General features: G+C 38.7%; 1 protein-coding gene across 3 annotated transcripts in view; it reads left to right on the forward strand.

Moving 5' to 3' along the window:
• Positions 1 to 25,252, forward strand: part of EFHB (EF-hand domain family member B) — a 49,666-nt gene extending 24,414 nt beyond the window's left edge. The window contains exons 6-13 of one of the 3 annotated variants that reach the window (XM_047874746.1): positions 1,459 to 1,588; positions 6,273 to 6,356; positions 6,940 to 7,007; positions 10,946 to 11,100; positions 16,809 to 17,016; positions 20,028 to 20,240; positions 22,233 to 22,414; positions 24,917 to 25,252. In XM_047874746.1, the coding sequence (XP_047730702.1) occupies positions 1,459 to 1,588; positions 6,273 to 6,356; positions 6,940 to 7,007; positions 10,946 to 11,100; positions 16,809 to 17,016; positions 20,028 to 20,240; positions 22,233 to 22,414; positions 24,917 to 25,090 (1,214 nt within the window). In that variant the 3' untranslated portion in view covers positions 25,091 to 25,252. Of the gene's footprint in view, positions 1 to 1,458; positions 1,589 to 6,272; positions 6,357 to 6,939; positions 7,008 to 10,945; positions 11,101 to 16,808; positions 17,017 to 20,027; positions 20,245 to 22,232; positions 22,415 to 24,916 lie in introns of those variants that run through there. The other 2 variants (XM_047874747.1, XM_047874748.1) reach the window with 2 other exon arrangements.
• The last annotated feature ends 946 nt before the right edge of the window (positions 25,253 to 26,198 follow it).

Below are 26,198 nucleotides of genomic sequence, written 5' to 3' on the forward strand. Positions count from 1 at the left end.
TTTGGGGAACTTTAATGTATATACATTAAACATTTTTTACTTAAAATAATATGTCAAAAAAAAAAATGGAGTGCCTGGGTGGCTCAGTCAGTTAAGCATCTGACTTGATTTCGGCTCAGGTCATAATCTTATGGTTTATGAGTTTGAGCCCTGAGTCACGGAGCCCCTTAGGATTCTCTGTCTCCCTCTCTCTCTCCCCTTCCCCCATTTGCACACATGCACCCTCTCTCTCTTTCTCTCTCAAAAATAAATAAATAAATATTTAAAAAATAATATGTGAAGGGCACCATTCAATAACAATAAATATATAACATCTTTCAAATACACTTAATTTTAGTCATTACTGTAATAATACATATTTCTTTTATAAAATACAAAGAAAATCTCCCACAATTCCCAGTCTTTCACAGATGATACTTTCATAGATGCTTTTTTTGTGCATTCACATAGGAGTATATATGTGTGTTTTGTTTCCCCACTATATATGCTTTTTTCTACTTGCTTCCCCCTCATTTAAGGTAACACTGTAGTTGTTTTTCCATATCAGTATCTATATTGTATTTTTCAGTATCACAAAATATGTTGCTTATATATCTTTGTGAATGTGATGTTTTTAGGATATATTCCTAGATTTATGAACATTTGAAATACTAACTCTGAAAGCCAAAAGATACACCAAAATAGGTGCCCCAGTTTGCCCGCACACCCATAGTGTATTAGAGTTTCCACTTCCCATCCTCCTTAACAGTGAGCATTGCCAATCTTCTTTATTTTTACCTGAGAGACAAATTATGATTTCACATTATTATTTTTATTTACATTGTTTGGATTACTGGTGAGGCTGAATCTCCATCCTTTTTTTAACCTTTTAGCTGATCTCTAGTTTTATCTAGAAAGACTAACACCTTATCTAGAAGACTTTTATCTAGAAGACTAACTCCACATTATGACATGAAAAAAGTACAGTATTAGATGTTAATTATAAAAAGCTCCCTGTTGGGTTCTCAGGCTTCAGTTTCTAATATGAGATAAGTGAATACAATGAAATGGGAGGGTTGCAATGTTCTGATGGTCTCATCAAATCAGCAAGTACAAAACACCAGGCTCTCAAATCTTAGCACAGTGGAAAGGGAATCTTGGGATCCCAAAGCACGGCAGTACCTCCCCTGATCTTTAAGATTTCTGCAACGTTAATGGGGCCTGGATTTTTCATCATTCGTATGTCTTTCTCCTACATCATTTCTGTACTTACTTTCCAGATATGAAGACAAGGGACTCTTGTTCCACCAGTCTCCCAGCTCACGTGGGAGGATGCTTGTCCTCCGTTGCCAAATCTGTGCAATCCTGGCACTGTTACAATTCCATTTGGTTCCCACTCTCATTTTAATTGTCAGTGAGAGCATAATGTGCTTCTTGCAAGATAAGGTTATTTGTGTTGCTTCCTCTTTTTTATCATAGGAGAAGCAAAGAACCGAAAGTATAACCCATCAAGTTTCCATAGGTTTAACTTGTATGGGGTCCCAACACCACATTTTAATGATGGACGAGCCATGGCAAAAACTTTATATTGGCTCCATGAACTACAAATGTAAGTTTAATTATATTGTATCCTGAAACAGGTGTTAAATATCATGGAACATATACTTAAAGTATAGTATGTTGATTAAATTTATTTTTTGAAGAGGTGCAATGCATTGATATTGTTCAAACATAAAATTGATAGAAAAAGATATGCAGTGGTATGTCTTCCAAACTTCCCAGTTCTCCCAGAGATAACCATGATACTGTATGTGTGTGTGTATGTGTATAATTCTATGGTTATTTCATGCCTTTGCAAGCAAATCTGAAGACGTATTTTTAATCTATAGAATCAACCCTATTCATGTTTCTTAAAGATGTGAGCTTTCATATCTCTATAAGATGGTCATATCATATATAACTGAATTGTTATTTATCATTCAGTTTTGTTTCATAGTTATTTGGGCACCTGAGTATCTGACTTAATTCTTGCAAACTGTGACCTTTTTATGCCTGAATTCTAGATAGGACTACTTGCCTAGAAAATTAAAATAAAGTTCTTTAATTTTTCATTTTCTGTGTTATGTTTTATATATAGGTTAACACTTAAGCATTGGGAGATTACTGATAATAATTCATATTTCCTCCTATGCTTAAAAAACCATAAGATTGGAAATACTGATATAGTGGCTTGAATGGTGGCCCCTCAAAAAGACGTTGTTCATATTCTAATTCCTAGAACCTATGAGTGTTACCTTATGTGAGAAAAGGTAACTTTGGAAGTGTAATTAAGTTAAGGATCTTGAGATGAAGAGGTCATTTTTGGATTATCTGGGTGGTTCCTAAATCCAATGACAAGTGTCCTTATAAGGGAAGGCAGAGGGAGATTTGAGACAGAAGAGGACAAGACACATAGAGAAGAGGTGATGTGAAGATGGGGGAGATTGGAGTGATGTGGTCTCAAGCCAAGAAAGGCCAAAGAATGATATTTGCCTCCAGATGTTGGAAGAGGCAATGAATAGATTCTCCCCTAGAGCCTTTGGAGACAATGTAGTTTTGCTGACACCTTGGTTTCTAACTTTTGGCCTCCTGGAATTGTGGGAGAATGTTCTTGTCATTTAAGGCCACCAGTTTATGGGAATTTGTTACAGCAACCACAGGAACCCAGTACATCGTGCCTGTACTTCTGCACACCAGTTGTGGAAGTAGATTTGTTTTGCCCTCTGCCCTCTTTAAAGGAGACACTGGCCATCCAAGTCTCCATGGGCCTCAGTGTACATACAAAGTTTGCATGCCCACAGATACTCAACCTGCCTGGCTCATTCGTCTGTGTGGCCCATGTGATAGCAGCTCCCTATGTTAGAGGCAAGGTGCTAAATACTTTACATGTTATTAATTTAATTTTTCCAACAACTCTTTGAGGTAGCTGTGTTATAATTTTTATCCTTTCAATTTCGCAGGAAGAATCTGTGGTACAAAGAAGTTAAATCGTGTACCCAATATCATGCAGCTAAAAAGTACTAGGGGTAGAAATGAAACCCAGGCAGCGTGGCTCCAGAGGCTGCCTCTAACCCCCATACCAGGTTTATAGGCACTGGACTCTGTGATCACAGGCCTGAAATACTGATTTCCATTCCTCGTCTACTTTTTTATTATGAGTTTCTGATACTTGAATTATTCAAAGCAATAATGGTAAAACATAAACCCAAAACAAATTCTCGTAATATTATATACTAAACCCATATGAAATAGTTGTCTTTAGAGTACAGAAGAAGAACCCATATAGCAAACATTTGTTAACTTGTTAATATTAAAGTAGTTAAACCATTAATTAAGGATTATTAAGGATTATAGATATATGAATTAAATATAGAAATTAATGCCTAAAGGGAGATAACAAAATGTGGTTTATCCATTTTTGAAAGCTTAGAAATGTAAAGCTGTTATCAATTTATAAAAGATCTAAAATAAACACAACGGCAATGTGGTCCTTAAGAATGTCCTAGAGCAGAGCCTTTAGGTTATTAACAAGGACATATTTATCAATGATTTGGTGGGATAGTCATAGAAATATACACTGAATACAAACAAAATGAATGCAGTGTTATGTGTCAATTATATCTAAATTAAACAAACAAACAAACAAACAAACAAACAAACACTGAATTTGTAAAAGCAGGTAACATGCAGGGATCGTTTTCCTCCAACTTGTCTCTACCCCCAAGGAGACATCATTGATGGAACAATGCTTTATTTGATCATATTTCTTGTATTTTGAAACTTAATTATTGCAAAAGCAATAGAGAGATTCTTCATTGCTTTGGTTTGCTGGATTTTTAAAAGTTTATTTCAATATATAAATCAGAGAGAGAGGGGGTGAGAGTAGGGGAGGGGCAGAGAGAGGGAGAGAGAATCCCAAGCAAGCTCCACACTGTTAGTGCAGAGCCTGATGTGGGGACTTGAACTCACAAACCATGAGATCATGACCTGAGCCAAAGTAGGACAGTTAACCAACTGAGGCACCCAGGTGCCCCTGGTTTGCTGGATTTTAAAAAGAACTCACCTCTTCATTCTACAGTGTGATGTCTATTATAATTTTGGAGTTAAGCATGTTTACAATTTAAGGTATCTCAGTTTTATATTTTAATGTAAATTTGGTTTACGCTCAGCTTTTAAGGGATGTATTTCCTCTGTAAAGCTACCTCTATCTATATTCTGTTTATGATCTTTGGTTTGAAGAATCAGAATCTTCAGATGATGGGAGTGTGTGTGTGTGTGTGTGTGTGTGTGTGTGTGTGTGTGTGAAAATTCACACGGAGGCCTTTATTCTGAGTTGTTTAGTGAATGCTGTGAGGTTGTGCAATGATGCTGAAGTTAAGGATATTCCGACAGACATGGCTGCTAACAGATACTTCATAGTTCTCCCAGAAACATAATCTAGGCACTTTTAGGGTGAAAGGAGTAAGCTCTGTGATTTATAATCCTTACCCACTTCATCCCTACATGTTCCTAATTATGCCCTTTGGAGGTGGTTTTTAGAATGTCAACCTTATTTGTTCAAATTATGGCCCTTAAACCGCCACTGATTTATTCTGACTTTACCCATATTGTTCTTTTTTCCCCCCTTTTTGAACCAAGGGGAAGTTAATGGAGATATAAGAGATGAATTACTTTATATTTCATCCATTGTTTCTCCACAGAGTGTCACTCTTCTCCAGAAATTTATACGGCTTGGTGTTTCTATAGTACAGGAAACAGTTTTAAAAGCAAATGGAGTTTAAGAATTTAATGTTTATTGTTTTTAGTCTTAGCAAAACAATAATTTATTAATTAAAAAAAAAAATTTTTTTTTTTCAACGTTTATTTATTTTTGGGACAGAGAGAGACAGAGCATGAATGGGGGAGGGGCAGAGAGAGAGGGAGACACAGAATCGGAAACAGGCTCCAGCCTCTGAGCCATCAGCCCAGAGCCTGACGCGGGGCTCGAACTCCCAGACCGCGAGATCGTGATCTGGCTGAAGTCGGACGCTTAACTGACTGCGCCACCCAGGCGCCCCATAATTTTAATGTTATTAAATAGTAGTGTTATACTTTATAGTTCTCAAAAGAAACCTTGTTCATTTAATCACAGTGATAGAAGTAATGAAATTATATTACAGAAAATTGGCAAAATAAAATCAGCCATAATCCTGTCACCAAAATTCAACCATTATTATCTTTTTAATGTATTTCTTTCTAGTGTAGCTTCCTGTGTAAATGTTGACATAGCTTTAATCACCATGCGATCCTATTTTATACCCTGCTTTCTCACTTAACATAAAATAATTTTATATTGCTGTATATTCTTAATAACCAACATCTAAAATGCATGCAGAGTGTATTCTTGTTATTGTGACATAATTTAATCACCCTCCATGACTAAACATTTATTTCCTTTTTTTTCATTTGTAGTCAATGAGCTACAAATATATATATATATATACATATATACATATATATACATATATATATATACATACACATATATATGTATATGTATACATATATATGTGTGTGTATATATATATATATATATTCACATACACATACATATATATATATAAAACTTTCCCACATTTTAAGTTGTTATGTGGATTATCTTCTTATGATTGGCTCCCAGATATAGATAAAAGGGAATGACCGTTTTTATGCTTTTTGGGTCATATTACCAAATTATTTCCAAAAAGATTACAGTAATTTGCATTTACCAAGTGTTTTACTGCAAGTTGTACCAATGTTAGGTATTCTGTCTGTCTGTCTCTATATTTGCTTATGTACTATGTTAAAAGTGCCACTTTGTTATTCTTTTATTATACATTTGTTACTGGAGAGTATCATAATTTCTCCATATATTTGCTTACTAGATGTGAGTTATCTATTTATATTCTTTGGTTATTTATTTGTTGCTTAAACTTAGAAATTTTAGGAGTTGCATTTGTGATAATGATATTAACACCTTGGTTGTGTTTACTGAAAAAAAATGTTAAATCTGCTTGTCTTATTCTTTACACAAAATTTTATATTCTACTATAAACTTATCTTTATAATAGAATATAAATGATAGAAGAATGAACATATACAGATTTTTTTAGCATACAGCTTTTTTTTGAAACTGGATGTATGTTTTGATGACTCAAATGATACTATGGTATTCCTCACCATATGTGTATTTGGCAACCAAGAATACTTAGGTTGACAATTTTCTAATTTTATAGGAAAAGAGGAGCTAAGGTTGTATCTAAGAGAGTTGATGATTTCAAAGAAAAGTTTCAACATCAACTTGGAAGAGTTTTAGATCCGTAAGTTAATAATTAACTTTGAATTGATAGTGTCTTTGGATGGAATTTAAACAGTGCTCTTGTGGTAAATGTTGGTTTGTTTTCTGTTAGGTGCTATCCGTTAATTTAAAAAGTCATCTTTCGTATTAATCAGGGGACTCTACTCTACTCTGTAGAGCCTGGGGTTCAAGGAAAGTGCTGAGTCCTCTGAAATGAAGAGGGCATTCGGAGAAAAGGGAGGGAGAATTTTGTGTAAAGCTTTATTTCTGGGATATTAGAAATTTAATTTATCATGTTACATTTTCTCTCTCTCTTCCCTGTGTCTGTCTGTCTGCCTGTTTGTCTCTATTTCCGTATTCTGCTTTGAGTCTGTTCTTAATTTTCTTCTTAACTCTGGGCTTCTGAAGGCCAGGGAAAGCATATATAGCCATTGCTAATGCAAGGGGGAGGTTGGACAGAAGATCTTTTGGAGAACTTCTGTTTGATCTTCATAGTTGGTTATAGGAGAAATATAGGCTATTAAAAACATATGGCAAGTGTATTCTAAATTCCAGAGATGCCATGTGCTGAGTGTTTTAACTAAAGGATTTGTTTTCTTTGATAGCATTGCAGAAACAATGAATGTTCCCCCAGACCACATGTTTGGATCTTGTCTCCGTGCCGAGGAGTATGGTAAATATACAAACTTTCCCCTTAAAAAACAAACAGCAACATCCCCACAAAGTTATGCTGTTAAATTCACCATCTCCTTCCCTCAAAGCTTTTAATTTTAAAGGCTTAAAACATTACATTAACATTAATGAGAACAATTTGTAGCACAGGAGAGAAAAAAATGTTCATATTACGTTTGCAATATGTACAGTTTAAAGCCTTTGTGAATGAATACCTTAAGTGTAGTCAAGGCTCAGAACTTTATTTAGAAAATAAATATGGCCTGTATTAAATACACGAAAGTGAGCGAAGCAGCTTTTTGGTGAATTCAAACGTTGGACGAGGCTCTTGTCACTCAATGTGGTGTGCAGACTGGCAATGTTGGTGTCCCCTGAGAGTTTCTAAGCCATACAGAGTCCCAGGCTCCACCCCAGACCTACTGAATCTGAAACTGCATTTTGAAATAATCCCAGATGAATTGTAGGCACATTCAAATTTGAGAAACCCCTCTACTCTACAATCACATAATTAAGAACCACTCTCTTCCCACCAGCCAATCAATCGATTAATCCATAAAGTGGCAGAAGAAACTTGCCAGGATTTTGTCTTTCTTTCTGAGCCATCTGTACGGTAGATATCCAAAGGCAAGACTAGGCTAAGGCTTGACAGGATTAGGCTGTGTATCAGTGGTTTTCAAAGAGTCTGCAGTCTACCTGCATTAAAATCACCCAGGGAATTTATGAAATATGCAGGTTCCTGGAACCTGTGCCCAGACATGCTGATCAAGCAGGCTCTTATGTATGCTTAAACTCAAGTTGAAGAATGGCTGTTGAAAAGGCTTTAGCTAAAGCCCACTCACTGACAAATAAGATGTATATTTATTGAGATTATGCAATAGTGTTTTCGACCAACATTAATCACATTAATTAGGAGATTGTATTTTGGGTCTGTTTTTTAGATGAATTGTTGCATGTTTAATGTATGCCTAACTGTCTTAGAGGCTCTTCTTACCTGTAAGAGTGGTTAAGAGATGATTTAGGAAATGCATCAATGAGCCTGAAAAGTAAATAGGTAATCATGGTAAATTCCGCTTACTCGAGGGTAGGCTTCATGCTGGTGGGTGCTTCATCTTGCTATCTGTTGGATCCCCGGGGTCTAGCATACAGTACATTTTTCACAAATATTTATAGCATGAATTGGTGAATCTAACACATAGTTTATCATTTTGACAGTTTGACAGCACTGACAAGTTTCCTAATAGTTGATCGAAGTTATCCTTACAAATTGAATAAGATAGTGTTACAAAATGAAAAGGAAGAACACTGACATTAATAATTTTAAAAAGATGTAAGTATCAGTACCAGCATTGGTGCTGCATAGTTGAACTGTGAAAGGGGACTGATAAGTCCTCTCTGGACTTTTTCTGGAGTTTATGGATGGAGACAGATTAACTGTAGGTTCTCACCTTTTGTGACCATTGTTGGGGTCAATGAATAGCATTTATTCTGCAGAAAGCTCCTGCTTCTAGGGACTTACTGATTTCTTTACTGGGCCTGAATTTCTCCTTTACACTTACTTATGGAAATAAAGGCAGCTGTGCAAAGAATGTCTCATCCTTAAGGCCTGGAGTTACTGGGTATGTTAAGATGCCTCCAGGAAGCGTGTAAGGGTTGTGCCCAGCTCCGAGTATGCACCAGAACCAAGACCAGTGGACAGTGCTGCATCATGGGAATTGGTTGCAGGCAGAGTACAATGAAAGAGCTTGCTTGGCTTTTCTGATGGCCGTGGAATGGTAGCCAGGTCACGGTCTCTCGGGGCCGGAACTTTACTCCTGATTTCAGCTCTTTAGAGATGACTCTTGAGTAATTGCAAGTGATTTGACATGAGCTTTATAAAATATTCTTTCAGGGCCAGGCCAGGAGAAGATATCAGCATATATATCACTCACCAGGGGTTATACCTAGTGAAGAGTATAGTGGCAAAACCAGGTGGAGTTGAAAAAAACCATCATTCAAATGTTCCTTTTGGATGTTAATGGAGAGGGAAGGCCTCTGAAGGTAAAAACTCAATCAAGAGCCATCTTATGGAGGAATGAGGACCTCTGTTTTACAGAGGAGCCACCCACAGGGTTTATATTAGGGGGAAGGAATGTGGAGGAACAGAAGAAGCCATGCTTACCTGTCAAAAATCACTTTCACTGTCATGATTTCCTCTCACGAAGCCACTTATGCTTTGCCCACTTCAGGGTGGTCCGATGATAGCTGATTCTACTTCAGATGACTTTGTTCTGAGGCACTTCCCAAGTTCCTGGAGCCAGCCTTAGTTGTAGGCTTCTCACCCATATCTACCCGTAAAAACATGACTTTTATCAGAATAGGTGGGATTAGCGCCTGATTTTATAGTAAGTACGAATCTCAGAGGTGCAACGAGCACCTATTAAAAGAGACCCTTGACAGAGCCTAATATAGGGACTTACACAGAGCAGGTATAAATACTAGTTGCTGCAAACTGCACCAATGTAGTGATTTAAATGATTCCATCTAGGATATGACAGTCAACTGCCAACACGACCCTGCCCCCAAGAAAGCAGGAAGGAAGGGCATTGGCCTGAATGGAGGCAAAAGGTTCCTTCTGGTGACATCCACCAAGCCATCGCATCTGAAGCAATGGGGTCAACTCTACTCTGATCTCTGTCACCATTAACATCCAAGGAATCCATTTTCTGACAAGGAATGGGGCTTAGAGGCAGAGTGTATGTTTGTACTTTCTTTGTGTCATAATCTGGGGAAGTTCGTTTAAGTCGTGAAGGATAAGTGGAAGCAAGGTCCAGGTCTAGGGGGCATGTAGTAGGTAGACTGGAGACTTTATTACTTCCAGATAACTGAGGGGATTGTGGGTCAGGACTCAATTAATGGAACTGTGATGAGGGCTGGTCTCCTGTGTAGGTGGTTGTACTGGGGAAGCGGGGCTGAGAAATGGAAACTTGATATGCAGAATGAAGGCAGACTGGAAATTCATATTAGAAGGGAGTAGGTAATTTGAGTTCCATTTTTATAAGGGATCCCAGAGGTTTATTAACTTCAAGGCATATAGAGTGGTCCCTTATGGACTCTGCCCCACTTTCAGATCTTCAGCATTGTAGACAAATGTTTGGTAAGAGGCAGATAGGCAAGGCTTCACGATCTTAAGAAAGACAGCCTAGGAGGTCTGATGAATCCCCTCCCCCCACATTCATTTTGTCAGAAGTATTACGTTTTATCAGTTATTTTATGTTCTTTTTTATATACAAGGATTTTTTAAAGTTTATTTATTTTTTATTTATTTTTTATTTTTTTTTTTAAATTTTATTATTTTTTTTAACGGTTATTTATTTTTGAGACAGAGAGAGACAGAGCATGAACAGGGGAGGAGCAGAGAGAGAGGGAGACACAGAATCGGAAACGGGCTCCAGGCTCTGAGCTGTCAGCACAGAGCCCGACGCGGGGCTCGAACTCACGGACCGTGAGATCGTGACCTGAGCCGAAGTCGGACGCTTAACCGACCAAGCCACCCAGGCGCCCCGAGTTTATTTATTTTTTAATTTACACCCAAGTTAGTTAGCATATAGTGCAATAATGATTTCCGGAATAGATTCCCGCGATTCATCCCCTATGTATAACACCCAGTGCTCATCCTAACAAGTGTCTTCCTTAATGCCCCTTACCCATTTAGCCCATCCGCCCACCCACAACCACTCCAGCAACCCTCAGTTTGTTCTCTGTATTTAAGAGTCTCTTATGTTTTGTCCCCCTCATATACAAGATTTTTGTTTTTGTTTTTAACACACTGCATAATAGAATCAGAGTTAGGCCTGAGGTTTTTTCATTCAAAGAAGATCATTCTCTCTTTTAGGATGGGAATAATATTGACAGACTTTATCTGAATTCAGATGAAAGACTTTTTCTCTCCCTCTTTAATAGGAGCTGGTGATCTCATCCATAACAGACTTCCGGGTGAGTATCTTCGAGGCAAGGATAGACAGAGAGCCCTGATTGCAGCAGTGCGACACCACTTGAAGAAAGTTAACTACCAGAACTTTGACACTTTGCTGGCAGCCTTCAGGCACTATGACAAGGTCAGTAGTTGAACAGAACTTTTGGGACTATGCATGGGCTTACAGATTCTGGCAGGTTGGTGTAGATCAGGGGTCAGCAGATTAAGGCCCATGGGTCAAATCCAGTCCACCACCTGTTTTTGTAAATAGTTTTATAGGCCAATTTATTTTGAATATTTTCTATGGCTGCTTTTGCACTATAGATGCCGAATAGGGCATCAGAGACTGAATAGCTTGCAAAACGTAAAATACTTGCTTTTTGGCTCTTGACGGTAAAAGTTTACTGACCCCTGGATAGATCAGTGGTTACCAAAGTGTGGTTCTTTTATCACTGTCAGGGTCACTTGGGAACCTGTTAGAAATGCACAATCTAAGGCCCACCCCAGACCTACTGTATTGGGGAACACGGGGTTGGGGCCTAGCGACAGTGTTTTAACAAGCCCTGCAGGTTGATACACATTCAATTTGATTAACAAGCCCTGCAGCCCTGATACACATTCAATTTGAGAACCGCTGAGGCAGATTTAACTGTACTGTGCTGGGAGCAAGGGGAGGGGGTGGCACCCTAGGTCCCCAGGGAAGACTTCCTGGGTCTAGGTCATTTATACCTAAAGCTGAGTATGTACACGTAGTGCTGTCAAGGTCCAAGTCAGACTTAGAACGTCTCTCCCCTGGGGGAGTGGTTGTGGTTTCAGTTTTGAGAGTGTAAAATCATTCAGTTTTCAAGCTACTCTAAATTGTAGCCTTTGAAAAAGTCAGATAAAGCTAGGGCTGCGTAATAACCTCACACCATTTTAGGCCATCACAGGATTGTTTTTACCGAGCTGCACTGCCTTTGGCTTATACTAAGGTGCACTATTGTGCAAATCTCTTGTGAAATATGGCACAATTTTATTAGTATGCCGATGAGGCTGTTATTTATTTTTGTCACATGCATCCTCTTTATACAGAGAAACCCATTCTTTCTAAAGGAAATAATTGTGTTTCATTTAAGTATCTGGTTTGTTTTTACCTCATGAGTAGCATGGATTTTGTACTGATTGTGAATACCTTTTTGAGTTGGCCTCCAGGAAGCTCAGAGCCAATTCAACAACACACATCTAGTTTTGTGAACACGATCTTACAGCATACATTTTGTGTACTCTTTTTATTCCAGTTTCTTCTTATTTTAGTCCATCTTTATTTTCTCTTTGCTCTGATTTCCTCACTTTTCGGGCTCTGTTTCATTGTACTCATTTTTCTAGGCAGCCTCAAACTATTTTAGAATGAGTCCAATATAAACAAATAAAAGCTCCTAAATAAACCTGTAATGATGCAGTGCATCATAATTTTGATTTGAGAAGAAAAAACCCTGAGCAGAATGATTTTAGTTTATCTCAAAGAGAAAAGATAATGTTTATATCTCCCTTCCAATGTTGAGCACAGTTTTGGAAAAGTTACACTTCACATTTTTTATCTTAAAAAAAAATCTTGATTACTCATTGGCTTATTCAGTTTAATCCATTCATTTTCTTTGTTTTTTTAGATTAGGGGTCTGTGTGCCTGTGTTGTACTGATGAATAAAAAGTGGGTTAACTGTCTCATTTATATTTGTACCAATTATGCAGGGACAAACACCAATCAGTCACCCACTGCATTTCTTGCAAAGTTGTGTTTAAAGAAAATGTAAGCATTCAACTGTTTCTCTGGTTTCTAACAGAGACAAATTCTATTTACAGGTAATTTAAAAATGAATCTTCAGACTTAAAATATGTAAGCTAAAATAAGTACATTTTAAACTTGACTCAAATACAAGTGGGGTAAATTTATGTATTTATTTAAAAATTTTTTTTTAACATTTATTTATTTTTGAGACAGAGAGAGAGCATGAACAGGGGAGGGTCAGAGAGAGAGAGGGAGACACAGAATCCGAAACAGGCTCCAGGCTCTGAGCTGTCAGCACCGTGCCCGATGCGGGGCTTGAACTCACAGACCGCGAGATCATGACCTGAGCCGAAGTCGGATGCTTAACCGACTGAGCCACCCAGGTGCCCCATGTGTGATAAATTTAGATAGCACTGATACAAATAAGAGAATCTACCACAATACATGGTGTTCTGCTTTTTAAAAATTCTTCATTTAAAATGTAATTATAGGCAAGACGATCATCTTAATAGCTGTTGATTATCTTAGTGAACCACCAGGCACATTCTTCATGATAAAATTAAATTAAGCAGAGAGGAAATTACTGAGAATTATTTAATTTTGATATACCTTTTAAATAGTTAACTTTTAATATGTACAATGTAGTGCTCAGTGTCCTCGAGGAGCTTTTTTTCTGAGAGGGTAATAAGATGTGGGTCTTCCTGGTACAGCTGTAGGATAATTTTTGATTATTTGAATCTTATATGATTGGATGCCCAGATTTAGTTTAATGAAACACACAAAACAAAACAGAATAAACAAGCCATAGGGGCGCCTGGGTGGCGCAGTCGGTTAAGCGTACGACTTCAGCCAGGTCACGATCTCGCGGTCCGTGAGTTCGCGCCCCGCGTCGGGCTCTGGGCCGATGGCTCAGAGCCTGGAGCCTGTTTCCGATTCTGTGTCTCCCTCTCTCTCTGCCCCTCCCCCGTTCATGCTCTGTCTCTCTCTGTCCCAAAAATAAATAAACGTTGAAAAAAAAAAAAAATTTTAAAAAAAACAAGCCATGATTTCCTGAATGAATCTTCTTAGCTTAGAGGATTAATTCTTTATTTTATTGAACTCTCATTGTACATCAGACATTGTTCCAGATTATGTGTAGACTTTTGACTTCAGAAATTTAAAATCTAGAAGGGAAATAAAAAGACTCATCATGGCCACAGCAGAGTCCCAAATTTTCAAAATAGGTCTATATCATTCCAAATCCTTTTATTCTAAGTATTACCCAGGAAGTAGCTGAGATGACATTATTCCTTTTAAGGCCAGCAGTATTCAGTGATGAGACCCATTGGATATGAGCCAGAAGCTGGTGAGGTAGACAGACAATTTTTGAGAAGGTTATTCCAAAGCTCAGTCCTACCAGATGGCTATGGATGGTTGGGTGTAGGAAAGGTTCACTGAATACCTTGACCAGTAGCTCATTGTTGAGTAACACTTTTGCTATAAGACACACCATTGTCAGGCTGAAAATGGCCCAGAAAGCAAAACACAAGACTCAGATTAGTTTCATGGGCCATCGTCTTGTGCCTGGAGCTGGCTGATTAAACTGGAATAGCAACTCCATAGCTTGAAAATGTGTCAACAGTGTGATGCACCACTAATAGCTCTGAGAGGGGACACAGGTTCCATGTAGACAGATTGGACAACTTTTGGCAGGAGTCAAAGTAAGGCATGTGGTGTGGTAGCCTCTGCCTCAGAGACGTGGAGTGGTTTTCTTTGTAATGATTGGTGTGTCGTCGTGTCTGGTACAACAACGGATCCAGGCAGCAATGGTGGCACTGTGGATGATTTACGCTCAGTCAGAAGCTTGATTTCAGTCTGAGAATGGGCAGAGAAGGGACCCTTATCATAGGCATCTATATGACTTACTCACATGGTTCAGCCAGGAGCTATGATTTGTTACCATAGTTTTCAGACTCAAAAAGAAGTGTTTTTAATCTTCCAGTCTGTAGTTTTCCAAATGGCAAACCAAACAAGCAGGCCATTGGCAATAGTCCAAGAGTCAGTAAAAATATAACAGGTTCATCAAGGGGAATATTGGCCAGAGCAATGAGAGTAGCCTTGAGTTCTGCCCACTGAGTAGATTGACTGTCCATTTTTGATCCTCCATAGCTCTCATTGAGGTTAAAAACCACAGCATGTTAGTAAACCAGACCCAGAGACTCTGTCAAAATCATTAGTCACAGAGACTTGTAACTCAAAGGGGTCATTAGGGTTGTGTGACCCCAAAGGTACTAGCATCCTCTACTTGTGGCTCATTCATAATACAAACACGTAAAGCATCAGTACCAGTTATACATTCAGTAGTGGAATAATATATTCTGCTACAGAAATAATATATTGCTAGTTTTCCTTCTCCACTTTGAGCAAACCCTGCCCACACCCCACTAGCTGAATCCAGACATCTCCTCCCCATAGAGACTGAGTAGGATGATCAATTTGGCACTCATATCCAAAGAGGCCATAAAAGTACGTGACTTCGCCCCTCTGAAGTTAGGCAGTTTACTTGAACAGATGAATGTGGCATTTGATCTCCCTTGGGGACAGGGAGACCTTGGTCCCACATCTAGTCATCTTTCTCCTTAGAGTAGTTGAGGTTGGCGCATGGAGGAGGGAGGAATCAAGGGTGCAGAGGGAGAGAGTGACTCACTACCTGGTGAATAAGAAACATTCACTTTGAGTTTTGAGTGGTATGTAGCTCAATGAAACAAACCACCAAAGTTTTCATTCCACGCAAATCCCTATATTGGGCATTGAAGTCATCACTGTTGGCACCATCTGTTTCAGTTTTGATTTAACAGCCATATCCTACATAGCTTTTCAGCTAGGGCTATGGGGTTTACATTTTTGTTTGACTTGGGCTTGCAGCAGAGATTTTTATAAAGTAGTCTACATTAGTCCAGGGAATTTGCAGCCCCCCTGTCGAGATAATATGTTTTAAATTCTCATTCTGTTTCAACACAGGCATCAGGGATGTTTTCCAGGACTAGGGATCTGACTGCAGGAATTTATCTAGAGTTTATTGGTCAGTTCCTCATTCTCCAGGGATCACCTTCATCAGCACTGTAAACCCAGTCCTGAGTGTAAGAGCTGAATACTAGTCAATGAGTCATTTATCACCTCTTGGGAGTTTGTCTCAGGGAAATTTCTCTGAGAGGGCCAAAGCTCCCTTATAGCAGCTAGGACGCACTGCAAAAATACTCAGACCTTTTACTCTCCTCTCCAAATGGACTTAAGGGTTGATAGACTCCAGGAGGAGTCTCCAGAGTGGTAAGACGTCTCAGCTCTTGCCCTTCCTCCTTAACAAGCATTACGTGTTCTGCCCCTTTAGTTCCCAAGGGAAACCTGCTGGTTCCTGCCCATAGCCTTCATAAATTTCCCTCCTTCCACACACAGTGTAGGTACTCCTTTAGCTGTTGTCTGGAAGAAGGTAGAAATTCTCCTGCTTCCCCTACCAGGATGAATCTTAGTGCTAATTGTTACAATGGGCCAGATTGGTAGCATGTCCCTCTTGCCCATAGGAATGTTAACAACAAGCAGGCAACTGTCTGCTGTACCTCCGTGCACTTGGCCTACAATTACTTCCCCAATTTCCCCTCATTACCAGAGAGTGGAGTGGAGGGCCATTTAGTGCTGTTTGAGCACCAGAGGTGTTAAAAACTTTGAAAGTATGGGAAATAGTAGAAAGCTGTCAAAAGCACAAGATGTTGGTTAAATGAAATGTCAAGCACAAATCATGGTTACACCTGCCCTACCACAACGTGATTTAAAGAAAAAAAGCATTTGGAAAAAAAATTATTAAAATAGAATGAACAAAGATTCTGAGCCACACCCTGCTCCAACCAGCGTTGGAATTACTGTGCGCATGTTAGGATGACACAATGAAGACTTACCTTAATAACTGCCTGCTCTTTTGTAAAAAAATAAGACAAATTCATTGAATTTATGTGATAGATCTCTTTTTTTTTCTTAAATGAAATAATAGATGTTGCATACTCTGCTCTTAAAGATGATGCTTGTTTCATCTTTTTCTGCTTTGTGTCTAACAGAATGGAGACGGGGCGATAGATAAAGCTGAGCTTCGGGAGGCTTGTGATCAGGTCAGCTTGCACTTAGATGAGACGCTCCTGGCCCAGCTATTTGACTACTGTGATGTGGATAAAGATGGACTGATTAACTACCTAGAGTTTGCAAATTTTCTTAACTGGAAAGATAAAATGCCTCTGAAAGAGTATGAAGAGAGGGTCATTATTAAAGGTATTTAATTTTTGAAGATTTGCTAACTTCTTCAAGGGACTTTTATATTTTTACTTTTCTAGAAGCTTGACTCTTGTCAACTTTAATATATAATATTAAATATGCACATACATATATTATTTGCTTGTTTATCCATAGAATACCTGTGGAAGGACAGGAAAGAGTTTGATGACATTTAAGGGGAACCAGGTAGCTAAGGGACACGGTGGCAGCAAAACTCACATTTTAATCTAGGTGTTTGTATCTCTTGAATTTGGAACTATGTACTCCTCATTCAGAAGAAAAAAATTAAAAGCAAAACAGTTTACACAGAGACCTAAAACACTAAAGACAGTTCCTCAGAAAACTGTTTGAAAACCATTGTCTTAATTAGCTCCCCTCCCCCAGGAAAAGTCAACAGTAAAACAGAATTTGACGTAAGAACACTTCTTCTTTTACATTTTCTTACATTGACTTCCTACATCACTAACCGTATATTGATAGACATATATACTATGTATATGGACATGTGTGTATATTTTAAATGTAGCTAAAATCACAGTGAATGTACCATTTTTATTTGACTTTTTAAACTTCAGCTTTCAAATTTCTATGGAATTAAGAAATAGTTTTATGGTAAACTTTTCTGTAAATTTCATTTTCAGTTCCCTCATGCTGATATATTATGAATTACTAAGCCATTTCCTTACTCTTTGAAATTTAGGTTGTTTCCAGATATTTTGAAAGTAATATTGATAACACTCAAAAAGCTTTGTTTCTAATTATATCTCATTTCTTATGAATGTTATTATTGTCCCAGAAGAACTCTGTATTTTCATTTTGCTTTTCTAAATGATTGTAGCAGTCTGTGATTGTATCAGCAAAATCTTTGAGGTTTGACCCTAACTTTGCTACCACTGAGTATTATTTCAAACATTCTTGTAATTTAGTTGTTATGATACCTTGTTTGCTTTAATGTTCCAATCTTGATTATTAAGGAAGATTAACTTTTTTAAAAGACTGTTTACGTTTTTTATCTTCTCTTGGAATATTTTTCTCTAAAAAGTGAAGTTATTACTGTTTTTACTTTTATTTCTGGGTCATGCCTTCCTGCAAGGTCAAAACCAAATTTGGGGCTTTATTGATGATGTGTGACCCCTTATGGGTTTCTGAGATGGCCTTTCTATTCTAACCACAAGGAAAGCAGGAAATTCTTCTCTGCCTAATGAAGATTTTATGGAAAACATTTCTACCCTCGTCCTCTCAGAAATACAAAGGGGCGATAGATTTATTTTCTTCTTGGCACAACTCATGGAATAGTGGCCGAGGGCTGAAGCTGGTTTGAAACCAGATTTTCAAATTGTTCTTGGTTTTTGGGTTCTGACTTCATCAGCCATTTTCAATGGAGTCCTTGAAATTTTTCACCTTCTCAGAATCTTCTAAGATAGTGGCCAGTGGTTTAGTCAGGAAGGGCTCAGGAATGTTTCGCCAGGATTTTTTTTTTAAATTTTTTGGAGAGAGAGTGTGAGCACAGGTGAGTAGGGGTTGGCGGGGAGAGGGACACAGGGAGAGGGAGAGAGAATCTTAAGCAGGTTCCATGCTTAGTGCAGAGCCTGACGTGGGGCTCGATCCCACAACCCTGGGATCACCATCTGAACTGAAATCAAAAGTTTCAACTGAATTTCAACTGATTGAGCCACCCAGGTGCCCCTGACAGGAATTTTCTTATATCAAATTCTATATTACTGTTGACTTCTAGAGGAAAAGAGGTAAGTGTTCTAAGGTAGTGGCTTTCTTTCTTCCTTCCTTTCTTTGTTTTTCTTTTCTTTTCTTTTCTTTTCTTTTCTTTTCTTTTCTTTTTTCTTTCCTTTCCTTTCCTTTCCTTTCCTTTCCTTTTCTTTCCTTTCCTTTCCTTTTCTTTCCTTCATTTCTTTCTTTCAAGTTACTGTTTTTTATTTATTATTCTTTTACTTTTGAAATTAAAAAAAAAATTCCAGTTAGTTAATAAGGAAGTAGCTTTCTAACAGTTTTCTGAGAAACTGTTTCTCATACTTTGTCCAGATTTCTGCCTTTTGAGGGGTGCAGGGACAGCATTAGAGGTTTTGGAACACAAGGTCTGAAAGTGTTCATGGCAACAATTGGCAGGAGCTGAATAGGGGCTGCAGACTTTAGATAGGCATGTCTTTTCTGGATTGCCATGGTTCTCACCCCAATCTGATACTGGGGTTCCATTTGCCTTTGCAACCCTTGCTTGGGCTTTCCCAGAACCCTGAGAGTTCTTCTAGAAATTGAAAGACCACAGCGCCCTCTAGTGCTGCCTGTGTAGCTACCAGGTCTGTGAAAAAGCTGTGTCAGGAATTCAGTCCTAAATTTCGGAATGACTCAGTAAAGTAAATCTTCAAAAAGACAGAGTCTTAGAATTGGAGTTTTACCTCAGGGTTTTCTTTTATATACCGATTCGAGGAGGTATATAACCTAACCCTATATGATTTATATAATCGGTTCTTGAGCTCACACTGTGTTCTCACTGCCAGTCCAAATGTTGCAATAAATGGGGTTCCCTGCCACCATCAGGCATGGGTGGAATTTACAACCCCGATATGTCTTCTCCCTCCCTCCTTGGGGGAGAATTCTGGAAACAACTCTGGTAATCCTGTAGTTCAAGTTAAATATGAAAATAAATTCCAATTTTTTTTTTTTTTTAAGGAGAAATAGGTTCCATGGTTTCATTTGGTCTCTCAGATTTAAAAGCTTTATTTTAGAGTAAAGCGAGTGGAGTGGCAAGAAGAAACCTTAGGCTACATTGGGATTCCCATATATGTCATCAGCCTGCCCTTGCTCTCCCACAGTGGGACACTGGCTTCAGTGGAGGGTTTCCATCAGCCCAGTCTCTGTCTCCACCAGCAAGGAGGGACTAACCAGGAAAATGGATTTTGCTGTAGAGCAGTAAGCACCAAGTAGTAATTTCTTCCTGTACTTCCCGCACCCCCCCCCCCCCCCCGGCTCCCCCGCCTTTCCCTCTTTGCTTGAAGGTAGAAAACCAGATTGTGCAAACCCTGCGGAGGCTAATATTGAAGAATCTGAACCAACTCTCCTGATAAAGCCAGAAGATACTGTCTTAAAAGAACCAGGGAGCTCAGAAAAGACTCTCCGGACACTTCTGAGGCCAAGTGATAAAGTTTCTAATCACTATAAGACAACTTCTTCTGAGATCAATGCGGTTGTAGGAGCTGTTCCTTCTCTTTGTGAGTATGTCACGTTATCTGCTGAGTTCTAAAAGGATCAGCAAACATAGAAGTGTTCTTTGTCCTTGTATTATCCCCAGTCTCTTATCTTCATTAGGCTGTTTCTCAAAGCCTAGGACCTTTCATTCAGTTCTGTATTTGAAGCAACCAGGGGGGTCTCAGTAAATGTAGGGAGAACTAAACTATTGTTAATGATGACCCAAGTAATATGATTCTCTCAACACTAATGAAATTGATCTATGATGAGCAGAATATTGAATATTACGCAGACTTCACCAACTGTTAGGAGACTTATAAACCATGCGATTCTTAGCTACAAACAGATTTGCCTTCAAATATTTGAAGAGCTGTCACAAAACTCTTCTCTGTATCTTCATTCTCCTTCTGCTAGTTTGCTAGGGCTGCCATAACAAGTACTGCAAACTGGATGGCTCAAACAACAGATATTTATCATCTTATGGTTCTGGAGGCTGAAAGTCTGAGGCCAGGGTATTGATGGGAGTTGGTTCCTTCCAGAGCTGTGAGGGAGAATCTGTTCCAGGCTCCTCTCCTAGATTTTGACAATTTTTGGTGTTCCTTGGCTTCTGCTGTATCACCCTGATACCTGCCTTCACCCTCACATGGTGTTCTCCTGTGTGAGATGCCCCCTTTTGTAAGGACCCCACTCACATTGGATGCGTGGCCTACTCTACTCCAGTATGACCTCATCTTAATTAATCACAAATACAATGAGTATTTTTTTCATGATTTATTTATTTTCTTTTTTTTAATGTTTATTTTTGAGAGAGAGAGAGAAAGACACAGCATGAGCAGGGGAGGGGCAGAGAGAGAGAGGGAGACAGAATCGGAAACAGGCTCCAGGCTCCAAGCAGTCAGCATAGAGCATGATGTGGGGCTCAAACCCACAAACCGTGAGATCATGACCTGAGCTGAAGTTGGATGCTTAACCAACTGAGCCACCCAGGCACCCCGCAATTACTCTGTTTTTACATAAGGTCACATTCTGAGGTACTGGTGGTCAGGATTTTAACATATAAATCTGGGGAGAATATAGTTCAACTCATAACACCTCATTATCTTAATATTGAACATGATGATTCTTGGTTAGTTAGAAAGATTATTTTATGTTGGTTAAGATCACTTCCTGAGACTAAGGACATGACTAAGGATTTGCATGTTTTTCTTAACTGGATTTTTTAGATATGCCATATATTCTGGTGTAATGAGCTTCTACTCCCATTAGAATAGTACTGTCCAATAAAAATATAATTGGAGTTATATGTATTTAAAAAATTTTAGTAGCCACATTAAGAAAAAGAAACAGGGAGGGGCGCCTGGGTAGCTCAGTCGTTGAGTATACAACTTTGGCTCAGGTCATGATCACAGTTTGTGAGTTTAAGCCCCATGTTGGGCTCACTGCTCTCAGTGCAGAGCCTGCTTTGGATCCTCTGTCCTCTCTCTCTCTGCCCCTTCCTGCTTGCACTCTCTCTCTCTCACAAAAAAAAGAAGGAAAAAGAAACAGGTGAAATCAATTTTAATAGTATATACACTTTATATATAATACATAGATCTTCCAAATACCTTTTCAATAAGTAATCAATACAATATGATTAAATATTTCACTTTTTTGGGAGTACTAAATCTTTGAAGTTCAGTGTGTACTTTACCCTTACATCACATCTCAACTTGGACTAGCCCATTTCTTTTTCTTTTTTTTTAAATATTTATTTTTTATTTTTTGAGAGAGAGTGAGTGCATGCATGCAAGCGAGGTAGGGAGAGAATCTCAAGCATGCAGAGTCCAATGCAGGGCCCAATCTCATAATGTGAAATCATGACGCAAGCCGAAATCAAGAGTCAGATGCTTAACGGACTGAGCCACCGAGGCACCCCCGACTAGCCCCATTTCAAGTGTGTACTCAATAGTGACAGGTGACTGTATTGTATAGCTCAGTTGTAGAATGTCTGTTTTCCTCTCTCGTTGATGTCCTAGGTTATCCCATCTATGGTGTTCCAACCATTCGGTCTGATATCCCTGCCCCCAGAATTCGTCGCATCAGTGATAGAACTAATTATGGTGAAGACGGCAATGCCTATTCATTACTACATCCTACCATCTTTAGCCAGAAAGGAGTGTTTGAAAGAGACTTCTTCAAGACAAGATCTAAAAAAGAGGTAGAGCGTATTATTTCAAAAGAGTTGAAAGACATGTCAACTTTGCATAAACACAGAAAGATGAAAATGCTTATTTATCAACAACTATTTAACTTTAGACTTTTAAAAAGTTGAGCTTTTATGCTACAAAAGTCATCAGGATCCCCAAATAGAGGATTCTTAAGGATACTATTTAGTTTGGTTGTGACATTTTGGTACAATTCTTGGAGCAGAGTTTCCTCTGTGATAGGAAACATTACTCTCATATGATACATCCACTAGGACCTATGTATAAAAAGAAATGTTTTCCTAAGGAACTCAATCAAAAGGGATCACTCCTTTCCTTGTGTAAGTATCTCATGGTTTTATATCTCCAAAACCAAAGAGTAGGCATGAGAAGGGCCACTCTGCCACCCTCCTTATATACTGCTATCTGATTTAAAATATTCCATCCTGTTGCCACGTCCTTTGTCAGCCCATGTATCTTGTTTCTGTTTTGTTTGTTAGAAAACATGGTCCTCATATTCCAGGTGGTTTTCTTCCTAGGTGGGTTAGAAAACAGGAGTGACCAGCTACATCAGAATAGCCACTAGGGTTCTTAGGGCCAAGGATTAATAGCAATGCATGGTCTGCCTGCTTGATCTGCACTCGTGGAAGGCAGCGTGTACTCTAGGACACAACTGCTGCTTCAGAACTCTCATATCCAGAGCTAGGAATGATATGAGGAGACATGTAGACATATGATGCTTTCTGAGACTTCAGATGAAGAGTTGATTACTTGAAAATTTACTAACTCCTACCTTAATTATAACAGATTCATTGTAACAATTCATCCCCACTGAGGTAGGGGACAGTGGAAGGGAGAAACTCAGAGGAGAGGCCTTTTGCCTGGCCTTTGGGACCACCCCAGGGGATCAGAGAAGGGACACCCCAGACTGTGTTTTCACATCCCTTAATTACTCTAACGGCCATATGAAATAGAAGTTCAGGGTTGCCAAAAGAAACAAAAATCTCCTGCTTGTTGCATGTTGCCTAAAATTCTTTTAACTAGGAAGTCATCCTTTGTCTCACACATCTGGAAAAAAAAAGAACCCAGATGAGTGGTTGGAGTGAGAATGGACGGGTTTCTGGAAAGATCAGCTAATCTGTGTATTACAATGGAATGGGGACCTAAGGGAGGGATGCCTCCTGAGGAGGGGGAAAGGAAGTGGAGGAGGAGGCCACTTCAGGAGTTGACTCTGTGGGGACACTCCTTACCTGTCACTGTGGGTGGGGCAGCAGGAAAACGCTGTTCTGCACAGGGGCACTGAGGTGTTTTGCTGTACAACTGCAGCTTCTGGCAGCTCTTCTGAATTTCAAGTGTAGTTGATCATACGGTTAATTTCCCAGGAGGGCACATCATTTCTCCAGGATCTTTAAATTGTTAAGATTCTGCTTAATAGATGTATTCTGCAACTCTTCTATTTCTTTGGCTTTCCTATTCACTGTCTAACCTTTCTTTCTATTTCCCTCTGCTTTTTTTTTCTGTGTGCTTCATAATAAATGTTTTTCCTCCTTTAAATTTAATTTTTTTTCAAATCTTTTATTTCCTCTACTCACTCTAACATTTCTTTCTACGTCTATGTCTTATCTTTCCTTCCTTATGTTTTCCCTTAATAATTATCATTGCAGAGAGGTTGCTAACCAAAGTTTGCTGGCTTTCAGTATGTTCAGATTTTAGTTTGCTCAGTTGTTCATGCATGCTTTATCTCTCTGGCATTTGCACATTCACAACTGTAAAGTTTATATCGGGCCAGTTAGGGACATTTTATAAATGATCCTATTTTAGAGAAGGGAATTTTCAAGGGGTTTACATGACATACACAAGATCCTAGTGACAAGAAGTGAGTGAGATGGAACTTAAATCCAATGTGTCTTCTCTAACTTTTTATTCTTTCTGCTTGAATTTGGCTGCTACCTTAAAAAAAATTTTTTTAATGTTTATTTATTTCTGAGAGAGAGAGAGACAGAGTGCGAGCAGGGGAGGGGCAGAGAGAGAGGGAGACACAGAATCCGAAGCAGGCTCCAGGCTCTGAGCTGTCAGCACAGAGCCCGACATGGGGCTTGAACCCACGAACTGTGAGATCATGATCTGAGCCAAAGACGCTTAACCGACTGAGCCACTCAGGCACCAACTACCTTTTAAAATAACCAGAAACACTTAAATAGTTGAAAGTAATTTTATATATGGGTCAGTATAGGTGAATACCCTCTTAATTGCATTAATGCTTATTTATTTATTTTGAGAGAGAGAGTTAGAGTGTGAGTGGAGGAGGGGCAGAGGGAGAGAGAATCTCAGTCTGTCAGCGCAGAGCCCAACATGGCTCATTAAGATCTCACTAACCATGAGATCATGACCTGAGCTGAAATCAAGAGTCAGATACTTAACTGACTGAGCCACCCAGGCACTCTAAAAATATTAAAGATACTAAAATACAAATTTAAAAACATAGATCTCAGTCTGACTTTCAATTTTTCCCCTAGATTGCAGAGATATTATGTAACATTGGTGTCAGGCTTTCTGATGAAGAATTTGAAAATGTATGGAATCTTGCATCAAAAAAACATCACAGAGGAGAAGTTTCTGTAGAGACCATCAGAAATGTTCTGGACGAGCTACAACATGCAGACCGGATCAAGTGTAAAACAACCATGTGATATTTTTGGAGTTCATTCATTTAAAAAAAGAAATGTTAAATCTGTATTCAACATTAAAATGTTGAGTCCACTCTGGTTTTAGATATGTTAGATGTCAGTAGTCACTGAAGTAGGACTCATATGCCTATGTGTATTGCTAATAAATTTGATTTGGGATTTTAAGATTTATTGTATTGTTTTCTGTAAAACACCAAACAACTTGATGAGCACTTAGAGTTAATCTTTCATCTCACCAAAGGCCTAGTTCAGAATGATGTAGATGTTTGTAATGAAAGCATTGTAGACAGATGCTTAAGAAGTCTATGCATTTTAGTTGGTTGAATGAAATTCAAAGTCTAGTTTGTGATACTAGGTTGACAAAATTTTGCCTTCAATCTTTTGTTATTTTTCTCTTGAGGTGTCACTATGACAGAATGTAAGCTTAGCAAGCTTTCAATCCGTGTTAGCATCTGAGGAAAACAAACACAAGGAGCAGAATTTAGAGAAGAAAAGCTGGGGTTCCAACAATGACACGATAGCCATTAGTTTTAATATATTCCTATGGCCATTTATAGCAGCATTATCCACACTAGCCAAATTATGGAAAGAGCCCAAGTGTCTATCAACTGATGAATGGGTAAGGAAGATGTGGTGTTTACACACACACACATACACATACCCCCTCCCCCACACACTAGAATATTACTCAGCCATGAAGAAGAATGAATTCTTGCCATTTGCACTGATGTGGATGGAACTAGAGTGTGTTACGCTACATGAAATAGGTCAGAGAAAGACATATCATATGATTTCACTCATATGTGGAATTTAAGAAGCAAAACAAATGCGTGAAGGGAAAAAAAAGAGGCAAACCAAGGAGCAGACTCTTAACTATAGAGAACAAACTGATAGTTACCAGAGGAAAGGTGGGTGGAGGGATGGGTTAAATGGGTGATGGGGATTAAGAAGTGCACTTGTGATAAGCACCAGGTATTGTACACCTGAAATCTATGTGCACTGTATGTTAATTAACTGGAATTTAAATAAAAACTTAAAAAAAAGTCTTCCTATGGCCAGAAAAGCATATTGCCCTTAAAGTCTGTGAAGAGGACACAGCTGACCCACCATT

Source organism: Prionailurus viverrinus, chromosome C2 (assembly GCF_022837055.1).
Source record: "Prionailurus viverrinus isolate Anna chromosome C2, UM_Priviv_1.0, whole genome shotgun sequence".
Lineage (NCBI taxonomy): Eukaryota > Metazoa > Chordata > Mammalia > Carnivora > Felidae > Prionailurus > Prionailurus viverrinus.